A 14131-nucleotide genomic window follows, 5' to 3' on the forward strand; every position below is an offset into this window, starting at 1 on the left:
AACCCAACAGTCACGTCTCTCCTTGAGCCTGTGCCTCAGTTTCCCTAGATGGGCGTGCATGGTCTGGGCCTTTGCTCTCTTGTCTTCAGTGGCTCCCCTCCCCTCACCCTTTGACAACTATTTTTGGGTGTCTGGTCTGTGCAAGGTCATTTGCTTGGCCCTGGGGACACAGTGAGGAGCTAGAGGTTAGCTGTGAGTCCTCCCACTTGTCTGCCCACTTACCCAGGTCAGCCACCTGCCCATTCACCAGGGAGAGGTATATCCAGAGGTGGGGCTGACTCTGGGCACATCTGGAGCAGATGGGCTGGCCAAGGCCAACATGCTAGTTGGAGGGTTCAAGGTGACTGACAGTGGGTGGCTGGAGTGGGAGGAGCAAAAATAGAGTCTGTGCTGCTTGTTGAGGCTGGAGGTGCTCTGGGAGGGAGAGGCTGCTGCTGGTTGCAGAGCCCTAGGCAGGTAGGTTGGACCCAGGATCCAGAGGGAGTAGAAGGGCTGGCTCCCAAGGGCTAGTGGAGTCTAAGGATTTCTGGGGGGTCCCAGATGAGGCTCCTGGGAGATGGTGGGGCACCAGGGGTGCTGGCTTAGGGACCCCTGTCCCAACTTGGATTGGAGGCCATCAGGGGTGCTGATATGGGAGGAGATATTAGTGGTCCAGCAGGGGATCTGGGCGCTAATGGGAACCAAGCAGGGACAGGGCGGCAGGAAGCCTGATGGTTTGGGGCCTCCGGGTGTCTTAAGTCTTTGTGTCTTGGCATGTCTCTTTCTCTGTCTCTCTCGGTGTCTTTCTCTCCAGCTCTCCAGCTTTCACTCTCTCCAACTCAGTTTTCCCTTTTTGTCTCCACGTGTCTGCATCTCTGTCTCTCCTTTTCTCCATCTCTGGGGGCCGCGCCTCTGTCCCCACCCAGAGGCTGGCAAGATCTGGGGAGTGCCAGGGGCGGGCCTCTCGCAGCCGCAGTCCGGGCGGGGTTAAAGGGCCGGGTGGCCAGACGGCGCGGTCAGAGCCGAGGTTGCGGCTCCGGCTCCGGCGGATCCAGATCGAGGGCCAGAGGCCGAGACCCCGCAGGGTGAGTGCCCCCGGGGTCGGGGGTGGGAGGGTGCTGTAACCTGAGCGTGGCCGCAGCCCTGCGGGGTAACCTGAGGCGCAGGAGCTCGGGTGCTGGTAGCGCGGGAGCGAAGGTCTGCGCGGCGGGGGCACAGGTGGCCCCAGGGATCCCCAGGACCCAGGACCGGACTGCCAGTGCTGGGCTCTCGTGTGTGTGTGTGTGTGTGTGTGTGTGTGTGTGTGTGTGTGTGTGTGTGTGTGTGTGTGTGTGTGTGTGTGTGTGTGTATGTGAGCGAGCGAGCGAGCGAGCGAGCGAGAGAGAGAGAGAGAGCGCGAGAGAGAGAGAGCGCGAGAGAGAGAGAGAGCGAGAGAGAGAATGTGGGTGTGTCCCCGACCGGCGCTGCATTTGTGCGCGGTTTCCTCTGTGTGCACCTCGGAGTCCTAGGTGTATCCTCTCCGGGTGTCCGTGGTGGGAAGGGCCTCAAGAAGACATCCCCTCCCCATCAGGACATCTTAGACGGATTCGAGCCCAGCCTTGTGATGCCTCCTTAAGGCTGACTGGGTCACTGGGACTCCACCACTCCTCACTGTCCTAAAGGAGGGGGTAAGCGTCCCACGGATGGACTTGAGGCTTGTGGTCCTGCGGTCTCCATGGTCCCTCTACACATCCACGGCAGGCACAGAGCCTCCAAGTGCTCCTCTATGAGAAGAGGATGCCCTCCTGGGCCCCCAGAATGGGCTGTGAGGGTTGCGTGAGTTTCTGCAGTCGGTCCCAGCGGGTGCTTGTTAGATGCTGGAGAAATAATGCCCCTTGGTGTCCCGGGGGCCTGGCCCTCGACCCTTGGACCAGGGGCTGGCTAGACAGCCCGGCCAGGCATGCAAGGCAGCTGAGGTCCACCAGCTGCTGAGCCTCAGGCTGGAGGTAGGAGGGAGACAGGGAGACAGTGGGGGAGCTGGGATTTGAACAAACCAGCTCTGGCTGACCCCCAAATCCTGAACACTTTCCGATGGCCCAGCCTCTCTTATAGCCCAGCTTGGGTTTCTGAGTAGTAACATTAGCTCTGGACTTGTGTCTGGCTGTGACCTGGGTTGGTAGCCACAGAGGGGCTTGGATGACTCTGGAGACATTCAGAGAAGGGGAGCCCATCTCTCCTCCCTGCCAAGACTTCGGCCTGATTCCCAAATCCCAGATGTTTGGGTAATAATAATGAATGTGATGGCCGTTGAGAGGTACCTTTGATCACGGACTTATTGTCCCCAATCAAGCACTGAGCTGAGCATGTGAAAATTGCCGCGCGGTCATCTCAGCCCCGTGAGGTGGGTAATATGGCTCCTGTCTTATGAATGAGGAGACTGAGGCTCCAAGAGCTGCAGACACTCACCTGAGATCACACAGCTGAGAGGCAGAGCTCTTCCGCCTCCTTTCCGAGGCCCACGTCCACGCGTGGCCACACTTGATGAGGACGGTAAGCGAAGACAATTGCAGCCCTGGAATGATCTAGATTACCAGTAGTTTTTTTTGTTTCTTTCTCTGCCAGGATCTCCTTTGGGCCAAAGAATCTGTGGCAAATGCTTATAATATGCCCAAAGCCGCAGTGAGACTTCCTGCTCCCCATCCTGGTCTTGACATCTTGGCCTGGCCCTCATCACTGCCCCTGAAGTGCTTTCTCAGAACCCCAGAAATTTGGGGTAGGCCCCCTCATGACTCAGACCTCCTGAGGCCTGGCACTTTGGAAGGATATGAATCTTGGGTGGGGAGCCCTTTTGCATAGAGGAGGTCAAAGGGGTACCATGAACCAGGATGGGGGCAGGCTGTTTTGATGAAAGAGAGGAGAGCAGAGCTGGGATGTAGGGAGGTGGGGCCAGTGTGGGGTGCTTGGCTGTCAGGCTGTCATGGAGGGAAATATGTACAGCACCTGAAGTTCAAAGAGAGGCAGCGTTGTGGTTTCTGGTAGGCCAGGGTCCACATTACTGCATTCCTTCTCATGAGCCCACACACCTAGTATGACAAGTCCCTGATTGGTGGCCGGGCTAACCTGACAAACCAGCGCTTCCTGGGCGTGGGCCTGCCTCGGAGCCAGGTGCTGGCACTTCCATCTTTAGATAATGCCCGTCCCAGCAGGGCAGGCGGGGCCACCTCTGCCAGGGCGGGGCTGCTGAGGACATTGCCTGGTGTCTGGGTTGAGACTTGGGGCTGGTACAGAACAAAGTGGGCGTGCCAGCCTCCCAAAGCATCCTGAGAGTGTCAGCTTTGAATTTCTTTCACTTTTACAAAATCGTAATAGAAAGAGGAATGATGGCTGAAATTTTGCATCTTATGTGCCAAGCCTCATCTTATGGAAGTATTCCAACCAACTTTGGGAGGTAGGTCCTGTTATTATCAACCCATTTTGCAGACTGGAAGATGGAAGCTGAGGATGGAGACCTCACTCACTCCAGGCTGCTTACTTGGGGAGGGACAGAGCTGTGATTTGAATCCAAAAGTCATTTGAAAGGGTCACACAATCCCCAAACAACTTTTCATTTTATTTTTAATTTTTTCAGTTGAAGTGTAATAATAGGTATAGGAAGGTACACATTCTAGAACTGGAGTTTTTGCAAACTGAACTCACACATGTCATCAGCACCCAGATCAAGAAAGGGAATAACTGCCTGTGCCCCAAAATATGCCTCCCACCAATGGAAGCATCTTAATTAATTTCTCATCAACTTCAACTAATTTTTAATAAACTTTATTTTTTAAAACAATGTTAGGTTTACAGAAAAATTACCCAGAAAGTATAGAGTTCCAACATACCCCTTCAGCATCTTGCATTAGTGTGATGTATTTGTTGTGATTTATGAGCCAATATAGACATTATTGGCTATATAAACCATTATGAGCCAATATAAACAATATAGAAAACACTGTTATTAACTAAAGTCCACAGTTTACATTAGAGCTCATTCTTTGGGTTGTGCAATCAACTAATGAATTTTAAAATATTTGGGGGGGAGGTAATTAGGTTTAATTAATTAACTAATTTTAATGGAGGTACTGGGGTTTGAACCTAGGACCTCATGTCTGCTAAGCATGTACTCTACCACTGAGCTACACCCTCACCCCTCAACTAATTAATTTTAATAGTAAATTAAAACACTTTTCAGTGGGCAATATGTGCTCACGGTATAGAAAATTGAAAAGCCCCCAAAGATGGAGAGGCGGGAATTAAGTCTCCCTTCCAGTCCTGCCCTCAATTCTTCTAGGCCCCTTCCTGAGGAAGCTACCATGATAAATTTCTCAAGGATCCTCAAAACTTTTTTTTTTTGCACTTAAAAATTTGAGGCAAAATTCATCTAATAGAAAATAGCTGTTTTAAAGTGAACAATTCAGTGGCTTTTAGCACATTCACAATGTTGTGCAATCACCACCTGTTAATCGTTCCAAAACATTTTCATCAGCCAGAAAGGAGACCCTATCCCCATTAGCAGTCATTCCCCATTTTCCCTCCCTCCAGCCCCTGGCCACCACTAATCTGCTTTCTGCCTCTGTGATTTACTTATTTGGGATATTTCATATAAACTGGATTATACAGCACACGGACTTTTGTGTCTGGCTTCTTTAACTCGGTGTGATGTTTTTGAGGTTCATCCATGTTGTTCCATATAGCAGTACTTCCTTTTCATTGCTGAATAATATTCCATCATATAGATACACCTCATGATATCCATTCATCAGTTGATGGGCATTTGGGTTGTTTTCATCTTTTGGTGATTGTAAATAGTGCTGCTATGAATATTTGTTTGCAAATATCAGTTTGAGTGCTTGTTTTTCACTCCATGGGTATACACCTAAAAGTGGAATTTCCGGCTCATGGGGTAATTCTATATTTAACTTTTTGAGGGACCACCAAACTGTTTCCCACAGTGGCTGAACCACCTCAAAACTTTTTCGAGCACGTTCTTTTGGGGGGTTGGACAAAAGTCCTCCTGTCTTGGGGGAGGAGGATCCCAGCTGTGGAAAGTAGAGGACTTCCCCAATGCACCCATTTATTGAGATCCTCCCATGAGCATCAGGTGGACCTCTTTCAACTATTCCCAATTTGTAGATGAGAAGACTGAGGCTCCAGTGGTGAGATCCAGTTGGGGACCACAGCGTGTGTTCTTTCTGCCAGGAGCAGAGCTGGTGTCTGTCCCAGGAAAGACTGCAGCCCATGCCTGGCATGGAGGGGGTGGAGAGGTGGGCACAGGTCTTCTCTGGCTCTCCCCAGGCACCCACCCTCCCAGAGCAGTGACCTCTTCTCCGGGGCTGGTGCTTTATCTTGTTCCAATTCCTTCCCATTTCAATCCTTCAGGAAGACATTTTCTTGGTCGGGATATCAGCTGGGATTCTCCTAAATGGGGGGGGGGGTATTTGCTGTGGCTCCTCTAGAAAGTCCTCCAGCTCCCTCCGAGGGCTACTGGAAAGCTGAAAGGTATGACTCTGAAAGCCATGGCATACAGCGGTGCTCAATAGTTCCTTTGAGAGCAAAGGAAGGGAGGTGGCTGATTGCAGTGAAAAACAGGCTGTAGAGGCAGAGCTGGTCCCTGGAGGATGAGGGGGAACTGGCATGAGGAGAGCTGGGGGAAAGGCATGTCAGGAAGAGGGAACAGCATGTGCAGAGGCTGTGAGGTGGGAATGAACTTTATCTGTGGCTGGAGTGGCCAGAGTTGAGTGAGTGAAGCGGAGAGTGGTGGGAGACAGGGGTCAGGAGACAGACCACTCAGGGCTCTGGGGTCCATGGAAAGAAACCTGAATTGTGTTCAGAATGTAGTGGAGTGGGGATCACAGGAGGATTTTTAGCAGGAGATGGTCATGTCTGATTTATTCCTAGGAAGATCTTTCTGGCTGCTGTGTGAAGAATGGAGTGGTGGGGGCCAAGGATGGAACTCAGGGGACCAGTGGGAGGAGGCTACCACAGTGGTGACCTGACACATGTGGGATCATGGGGATGGGGAATAATGAATGGATGTGAAAGACGTTAGGATGGATGACTGGCAGGAGCCAGCAATAGATCAGATGTAGGAAGGAGGAAGGAGGTGAGATGACTCTGAGGGCCTGGGGGTCACCCCTGGGGGAATATCCAGAAGGTGGCTGGACCTATGGGGGTGTCACTGAGACATGGGAGGCACCTCAGACTTGGCTCATGGAAGGGGTGAGATCCTCAGGAGATGTGCACAGAGACAGAGGAGACTGTCCAGAACCAAGCTCTAAGGAATGTCAACAGTTACAATTTGGTAAAGAAAGAGGGGTCCAAAAGAGGCTGAGAAAGGGGATCTTTGTGTCTGAGGTGGAGGATGGGGCTTTGGATGCCAGGCTGGGGCAGTAGGGAGCCATGGAGGAAGTTAGAGCTGGGGAAAATGACAAGCTTTTAGAAAGGTGTCTGGTGGGTGGACTGGGAGCCAGACTTCAGCCAGGTTGCCCAGGGGTTAGATGTGACCCATGTGGCCCCCTGTTGGCTGAATATGTTGACTCCACCCCCCACCCCCCAGGAGTCTTGGGCCTGCCAAGATGGTGACCCGTGACCCCAACCCTCCTTTCTGGACCACACACAGGAAAGGTCACATCATGGTGGACCTGGAGATCATCTCTTACAGCCACCCCCAATTTCAGATGGGAAAATGGGAGGCACCTGTAAAAGAGAAGGAGTCAGGATTAGAACCCAGCTGCTTATGGAGAGTGTGTGTGTATGTGTGTGTGTGTGTGTGCATAATTAATAAGAAAGCCCCCTTCATTTAATTACTAACTTCACTCAAGCCTTTGCCCAGGTATCCCTCCCCAGAGAAGCCTCCCTGGACCACCTCATCTGAAAAAATTGAAGAGTTGCTCACCATCCTCTTACCCGACGTGTTAGTGTTCTGTGGCTGCCATTAGCAAATGACCATGAACTGGGTGACGCAAAACAACACAGATTTATTACCTCACAGACTTGGAGGCCAGAAGTCTGAAAGCCAGGGCCACACTCCCTCCCTCTGGAGGCTCTTGGGGAGGATGCTTCTTTGCCTCTTCCAGCTTCTGGGGGCTCCAGGCATTCCTTGGCTTCTGGCTGCATACCCCTCCCTAATCCTGCCTCTGTCTTCACAAGGCCTTCTAATCCTGCCTCTATCGTCACAAGGCCTTCTCTCTCTTTTTTTTTTTTTCTTCTTTTCTACTTCTTTTAAAAATTGAGGTACTGGAGATTGAACCCAGGACTTCATGCATGCTAAGCATACACTCTACCACTGAGCTATATTACCCTCCTCCCTGGTCTTCTGTGTGTCAAATCTCCCTCTGTCAGGGACACTTGTGATTCCAGCTAGGACCCACCTGGACAATCCAGGATAATATCCTCGTCTCTAGATCTTTTATAAATTATTTATTTATTTATTTTGTTGAAGGAGGTAATTAGGTTTATTTATTTATTTTAATGGAGGTACTGGAGATTGAACCCAGGATCTCATGAATGCTAAACATGTGCTCTACCACTGAGCTGTACCCTCCCCCACCATCTCTAGATCTTTAATTTAATCCCACCTTCAATGATTTTTCCATATAAAGTCACATTCCCAGGTTCCAGGGCTTAGGATGGGGTATTGACGGGAGGGGGCAATATTTAGCTGCTCCCCCATGCCACTTTACCTTCTTTAGATGGTGTCCTAGCACATCTGTTGGTGGTCACCTCCCCTAAGGGCTGGGGTCATGTCTGTCCTGCCATCCTTACGTCCCCATGCTCAGAGAAGAGCCACACACATAGCAGGGGCTCAGAAATGAATTACTAACTGAATGCTGAACAAATGCATGTTGAACCTTTGGTGTAAGGCATGGCCTGTGGAAGCTAGAGGAAGGTCGCAGTTCTTAGTAGTGTCTGCTAGCTAGCTTCCCCGGTATGCCTGGGGAGAATCATTAGCCATCATTAAATTGATAAAGAAATAAATACCCACAGCTATTTCCTATGGAGCATGTCACCTGGAGCTGCCCGTGGAAGAGGCAGCCCAACTGCACATCAGCTGTCCTAGTTCAGAGCATCTGCCCAGGACTTGTGACTTGGAGCTCTCTGTGCTTCATTTGGGAAGGTTGCTTGCTCCCCACCCCATCCCTACCCCTACCTGGACTTTCCAGTGGGTGTATCACCTACATCAGGCTGTCTGTAATTCAAAAAATATTTTTAATTGTAGTAAAATACACATAACCTAACATTTACCATCTTAACCATTTTACGTGTATAGTTCAGTGGTATTAAGTGCATTCACATTGTCATGCAACCGTCACCACCATCCGTCTCCTGAACTTTTTCATCTTCCCTGGCTAAAACCTTCTATCTATTAAACACTAACTGCCTATCCCCTCCTCCTTCAGGCCCTGGCAACCACCATCCTACTTTATGTGTCTATGAATTTGACCACTCTAGGGGCCTCATATAAGTGGAATCATACAGTGTTTATCCTTTTGTGTTTGGCTTATTTCACTTAGTATAATGTCATTTAGGTTCATTGATGTTGTAGCATGCATTAATTTCCTTCTTTTTTAAAAAACTTTTTTTAAAGGGAGGTACTGGGGATTGAACCCAGGACCTCGTGCATGCTCTACCACTGAGCTATACCCTACACCCAGCAATTACCTTCCTTTTTAAGGCTGAATAATATTCCACTGTATGAATAGACCACATTTTGTATATCCATTCTTTCATCAATGGATGCTCGGGTTGCTTCCACCTTTAGGCTGTTGTAAATACTTCTGTCATGAACATGTGTGTGTCTAATATCCATTTAAGTTCCTGCTTTCACTTCTTTTGAGGATCTACCAAAAGTGGGATTGCTAGAACAAATGATAATTCTATGCTTAATTTTTTGAGGAACTACCATACCATTCTCTACAGCATGGCTGCGCCATTTTACGTTCCCTCTAGCCATACATGGGGTTCCAATTTCTCCATATCCTTGCCAACACTTGTTATTTTTTGGTCTTTCTTTCTTTAATAGTAGCTATCCTAATGAGTGGTCATGTCATCTCTCTTGTAAGTCAGACCATTTCTTTGGGTCCTTCCACATTTGGAGATGACCCACCCAGCTGCTGTCTCAGGATGAGGCAACCAATAGAAATTTCACTTCCACATGGGTGATGAGGTTGGGCACTGGCTGACGGAAGAGTCAGTAAGTTGGAGTCCGTAGTCGGGGGCCCCACTGGCAGGGGTGGGTGGGGATTGAGGACTCAGCTGAGAATCTGTGCTGCAGGGTTCCTTTAGCTGTGTCGCCCAAGAAGGTAGGGGCACAGAGGGAACTCTTGGCTGGTAGGACTGAGTGGAAAAAATTGATGAGGGCAGGACCTGAGCATTTTCAGGAGTCTCTCTGGTGTTGTCTGAGATCCGTGGGTCCTCAAAGTGATTGAGGTTGGCCTTCGTGGAGATTCAGGGGGCTTCTGTCAGCTCCCAGCTCCCTTGAGTTGAAGGCACTGAGTTTGAATTGTCTTGAAAATACAGAGGATGACGGAACCTCCCTCCAAGGACTGCTTTAAGATTCCATAAAATGAGGCATGCACACTCCTGATAGCGGTGCATGGCAGGTAGTCAGTGCTCCATACCTGGTCGCTGTGTTATTAATACATTGCTACCCATCCACTTTGTTTTGGTTCCTTCAGGAGCCGATCCCAGGGCAAGGATTTGAATGCAAATAGTTTCTTTGGGAAGTGATCACAGAAAAGACCAGTGAGGAAGAAGAAAGTAAACCTAAAAGAATTGAAAACAAGGACTCAGGTAAATACAGGTACGTGCATTTTCATAACAGCACATTTCACAGTAGCCAGAAGGTGGAAACAGTCCAAACGCCCATCAACAAATGAATGGATAAACAAACTGTGACACATCCCTACAATGGAATATTACTCAGTGGGGCAGGAAATGAAGCACTGATACGTGCTACAAGGTGGATGAACCTTGCAAACAACATGCTGGGTGGAAGAAGCCACAAAAGCCACAGAAGTCCTCATATTATATGTTTCCATGTATAGGAAATGTCCAGAATGGGCAAATCCACAGAGACAGAAAGATTAGTGGTTGCCAGGGGCTGGGAGTGGGAGGAATGGGGGGGGGGTGATTGCTCATGGGGAAGAGGTCTTCTTTTGGGGGATGATGGAAATGTTTTGGAACTAGATAAAGGTGATGGTTGCACAGTATTGTGAATGTAAATTGTAAAGCTCACTTTAAAATGGCTCATTTTATATTGTGTGACTCTCACCTCAATTAAAAAAAGGAAGAGAAGAAGGAGAAGGGGGAAGTAAGGCAGGGAAGGGAGGCGGCTAATAGAGAAAGTTTCTATTGTGGGCAGCTGGAGTGTAATCCTGCTGGGGAGCCCTCGTAGTGCGTGTAGAACCCACCTCTCGGGGTCAATGCACTGGAACCGAGAAGGAGCTGGAGTATTTATCCAGCAATGTTTGTCAGTCATTGGTTGAGAGCTGCTTTTGGCAGGGAGAAGGGGAGGGAGGTTGTTTTAATTTTCCAGCACTCTGGCCAGCTGTGTGTGGGCGAAGTCAGGAGGAATGCCCTGCAAAGTCAAGGCTGAAGGAGCAGGGGTGGGGCTAGCTGGCTGGAGGTCACTGCAGGGGGGAAGCAGTATGCTTGGCATCTGGGACCTGCATACGCTGAATGCCTGCTGTGCGCCAGGCACCCCCTGCTGGATTCCACAGGTCATCGCGTGTATGGCATCATTTGTGACCGGAGGGTGGCTCCCATCTGCACTGACCCCTACCCCGTGTGTCCCCCCAGGATGCTGCCCATCACAGAGCACATGCTGCACCTCCTGGGATTGGAGAAGACGGCGTTCCGCTTGTATGCCGTGACCGGGCTCCTTCTCGCCTTGCTCTTCTTCCTCTTCCGTCTTCTGCTGCAGTTCCTGGGACTCTGCTGGCGCTTCTACATCACCTGCCGCCGGCTGCGCTGTTTTCCCCAGCCGCCCCGGCGCAACTGGCTACTGGGCCACCTGGGCATGGTGTGTGTGGCTGGGCAGGTGGGCGGGGCAGGGCAGGACTAGGGAGGTCCTAGGTGTTTAGTCAGGATGACGGACCTGCTGGCTTGCCTCATTCCCCCAAGAATCTGGAGCCATGAACAGACTCATTTTATAGGTTCTGAGTGGAACTGAGGTTCAGAGAGGGCAAACAGTTTACCCAAGATCACAGAGCTGGGATGAGGCAGACTTGACTCCAAAGTTCTCTCTGTAATTCCAGGCTATTGTTGTAGCAATAGGTACCAGCGCTTGTGAAATGCATCAGGTTCTGGGGCACTCCCGTAGATTTTGTTGCTCCATCTGCCTCCCAGTTTGATTTCTCACTCTCTCATTCTCTTTAAATCTGAGGTCCCAACCCTTTCCTTTCGTTTCTTGTTTCACGTGTATATGCCAAGATTGTTTCAGATGCTTTATAAATATTAACTCACTTGGTCTTCTTGACAGTCCTAGAAGGTGGGTCCTGTGACTGTCTCCTTTGCTCTCTAGAGAATACTGTGGCACAGAGAGGTTAAGCAGCTGGCCCTAGGTCACAGAGCTTTGAATCAAATCTGGATTCAAATCTAGATTTTTCTAAAAGGGCTTCAGAGGTCAAAAGAGATCAGTGTGGACTTGCCTGTCTCTCCTGTCTACTGCCTGTGTGACCCTGAGCAAGCTACGTCACCTCCTGGTCCCTCAGTTTCCCCATCTGCAATGTGGGAACGATAATCATTCCTAATAACCTCATGGGATTGTTTCAACAATTCCTGAAGTCATGTTGGGGGCAGGCTTGCTCACGTTGTTGAGCTGGCTGCACGGTGGTGGATGTGTGTGCTCAACTCCTGGGTCTTGCAGAGACTAGAAGCATCCAGTGATTCCAGAAATATTTTAGCTACTGGTTGGAAGGAAGCAGGAGACACAATTCCACTCAATAGCACAAAGAATATTCATTTTATTTAGTTTTTGGAATTATCCTCCTGGAGGCAGCACTTACTAAGATTTTCCCTGTTTGTGCCTGAATCTCCTCCCTCTCTTCCATTCTCCACCGTCTGCTCAGGCCTCATTCTCTCCTCCTGGGACTATGGTCCAGCCTCCTCACTGGGCTCCTGCCTCCAGTCTCTCCCCTCTAGTCCATCCCCCATCCTGGCCCCAGAAGGATTCTTGAATCCAACCATGTCCCTCCTCTGCTCACACACCCTCTATGGCTCTCCACTGCTGTCCCAAGAATGTCCCAGCTCCTAAGCTGGAGTTCAAGTCCCTTTAGACTCCAACATTCTCCCTCCTCACCTGTTCTACCATCTCTCTCTAATCCCATAGAGTGACTTCCTGCTTCTGTAACAAGGCTCTGACTTTCCACCTCCATGGCCTTTGCCGAAATTGTGCCCTCTGCCCAGACTAGTCAAACGTCTACTCATTTTTTATGCCCCATATCCAATGCCCATCATTCCAGGAAGCCCTCTGGCTTGGATGGTGGTCCTGGAGGTAGTGGCCAGGCTCTGGTGCCCTGGGCTGTTGACCCAGGCCAGTTCTGAAGCCCAGCCTTGACCTTGTGTGCCCAGCCTGCCTCCCAGAGTCATGAGACCTGGAAGAGGCTGTGACCTGTCTTGTGTGTGGACAGGCTTAGGGTTGAGCCTGATCGAGGACACATAAGAGCCAGAGAGGAGCCATTCCTTTGTTCGTTCGCTTATTCATTCATTCATTCTACAATGGCTGGGCCCCACCACTGGCCAGGCACTGGGTTAGGCCCTTTTATGTCTGAGCTCTCCCAATTCTCATGGCCTGTGAAATAAGAATGAATCTGCCCTATATTATGGATTTACCCTTTGGGACTCAGAGAGGTTAAGTGACTTGCCTAAGATCATGCAGCCACTGAAGATGGATTTGAGCCCCTGACTTTGCCACTGGGTCAGATAATGCCAGTGCTTGCTGAAATCTTCTCAGCCCATTTCTGGGTGCAATGGGCTGACTTCTGGCTGCCAGCGCCCGTGTTCTAGGGCTTTCTCTAGCACCTGAAGCCCACCCAGCCTGGGTGTTCTGTGAGTTTGAAAGTTAATGCCCCAGGAGGGGCCCTCAGCCAGTAACTATGGGACTAGATGAATTGGTGTATAAATACCTCGGCTACCTCACCCTCGTGTAGGTTTACTCTGAGATAGGTGTTCCCTGGAGGTTCCCAGTGGGACTGAGCCCCAGTTGCCCATAAGGGTAAATCTCTTGACAACCCTTTACTGGCTGCTTTCCCTTCCTATCTCACTTCCTCTCACCCCATCCATGTTTTTGGGGATCATCCCCCCCAAATAAACTGTCTCAGGTCCTGCTTCTAGGGGAGCCCAAACCAGTACAGTCACTTACCTGTAACTTCAGACAAGTCATTTGACGTCTCTGAGTAAAGTAAAATGGGGAAAATGGTAACAACTATGTCATAGGGTTCTTATGTGTGTTGAAGTATGACTCTATGAAAAATGCCCACAGCAGCACCCAACACTGCAAGCACATGTATGTGTTAAATAGAATACTAGTAATATTTTATTCCTAACAGAAATACTCCATAAATGCCAGCTGTTATCATTATTGTGTTTACTGTTACTGTTTGTATTTCTTGAACCCCAGCCATGTGTCAGGCTCCATGCTGGGACTCTTTCATTTTGCTATTTCATGAATCCTCTCAACTACCCTCAGAAGGGGAGTTGATTTTTTCCCCCCTAGTTTTCAGATGAGGGAATGCAGACTCAGTGAGGTGCAGCTGATTTCTTGCAATCATACAGCTCTTCCCAGCTTGTTTTGAGGACATGGGAGTTGGTGGGAGTGAAGGGCTGGGGGAAGCCGGGGCTGGTTAACTTCTCACTACCCTTCCCTTCACCCCTTGCAGTATCTCCCAAATGAGTCGGGTCTCCAGGATGAGAATAAGGTGCTGGAAAGCATGCACTACGTGATCCTGGTGTGGCTGGGACCTGTCCTGCCACTGTTGGTTTTAGTGCACCCTGACTACATCAAGCCCCTGCTGGGCGCTTCAGGTAGGTGTGCTGGGCCTCTGAGTAATGAGTAAACCCTCAGCTCCCAGAGCCAACCTGCGTTTCTAGGCGGGTGGGTTATGCAGAGGAAGGGTCATTTGAGTTGGGCTTT

At 49.9% G+C, this 14131-nt stretch overlaps 1 protein-coding gene across 1 annotated transcript in view; it reads left to right on the forward strand.

The window, feature by feature from the left end:
• The first annotated feature begins 987 nt into the window (after positions 1–987).
• LOC105105134 (ultra-long-chain fatty acid omega-hydroxylase) overlaps positions 988–14131 on the forward strand; it is a 13541-nt gene continuing 397 nt past the window's right edge. Inside the window, exons 1-3 of the mRNA XM_064479572.1 lie at positions 988–1064; positions 10798–11020; positions 13878–14022. Coding sequence (XP_064335642.1) covers positions 10799–11020; positions 13878–14022 — 367 coding nt within the window. The 5' untranslated portion in view covers positions 988–1064; position 10798. The remainder of the gene's footprint in view (positions 1065–10797; positions 11021–13877; positions 14023–14131) is intronic.

This window comes from Camelus dromedarius, chromosome 27 (assembly GCF_036321535.1).
Source record: "Camelus dromedarius isolate mCamDro1 chromosome 27, mCamDro1.pat, whole genome shotgun sequence".
Taxonomy (NCBI): domain Eukaryota; kingdom Metazoa; phylum Chordata; class Mammalia; order Artiodactyla; family Camelidae; genus Camelus; species Camelus dromedarius.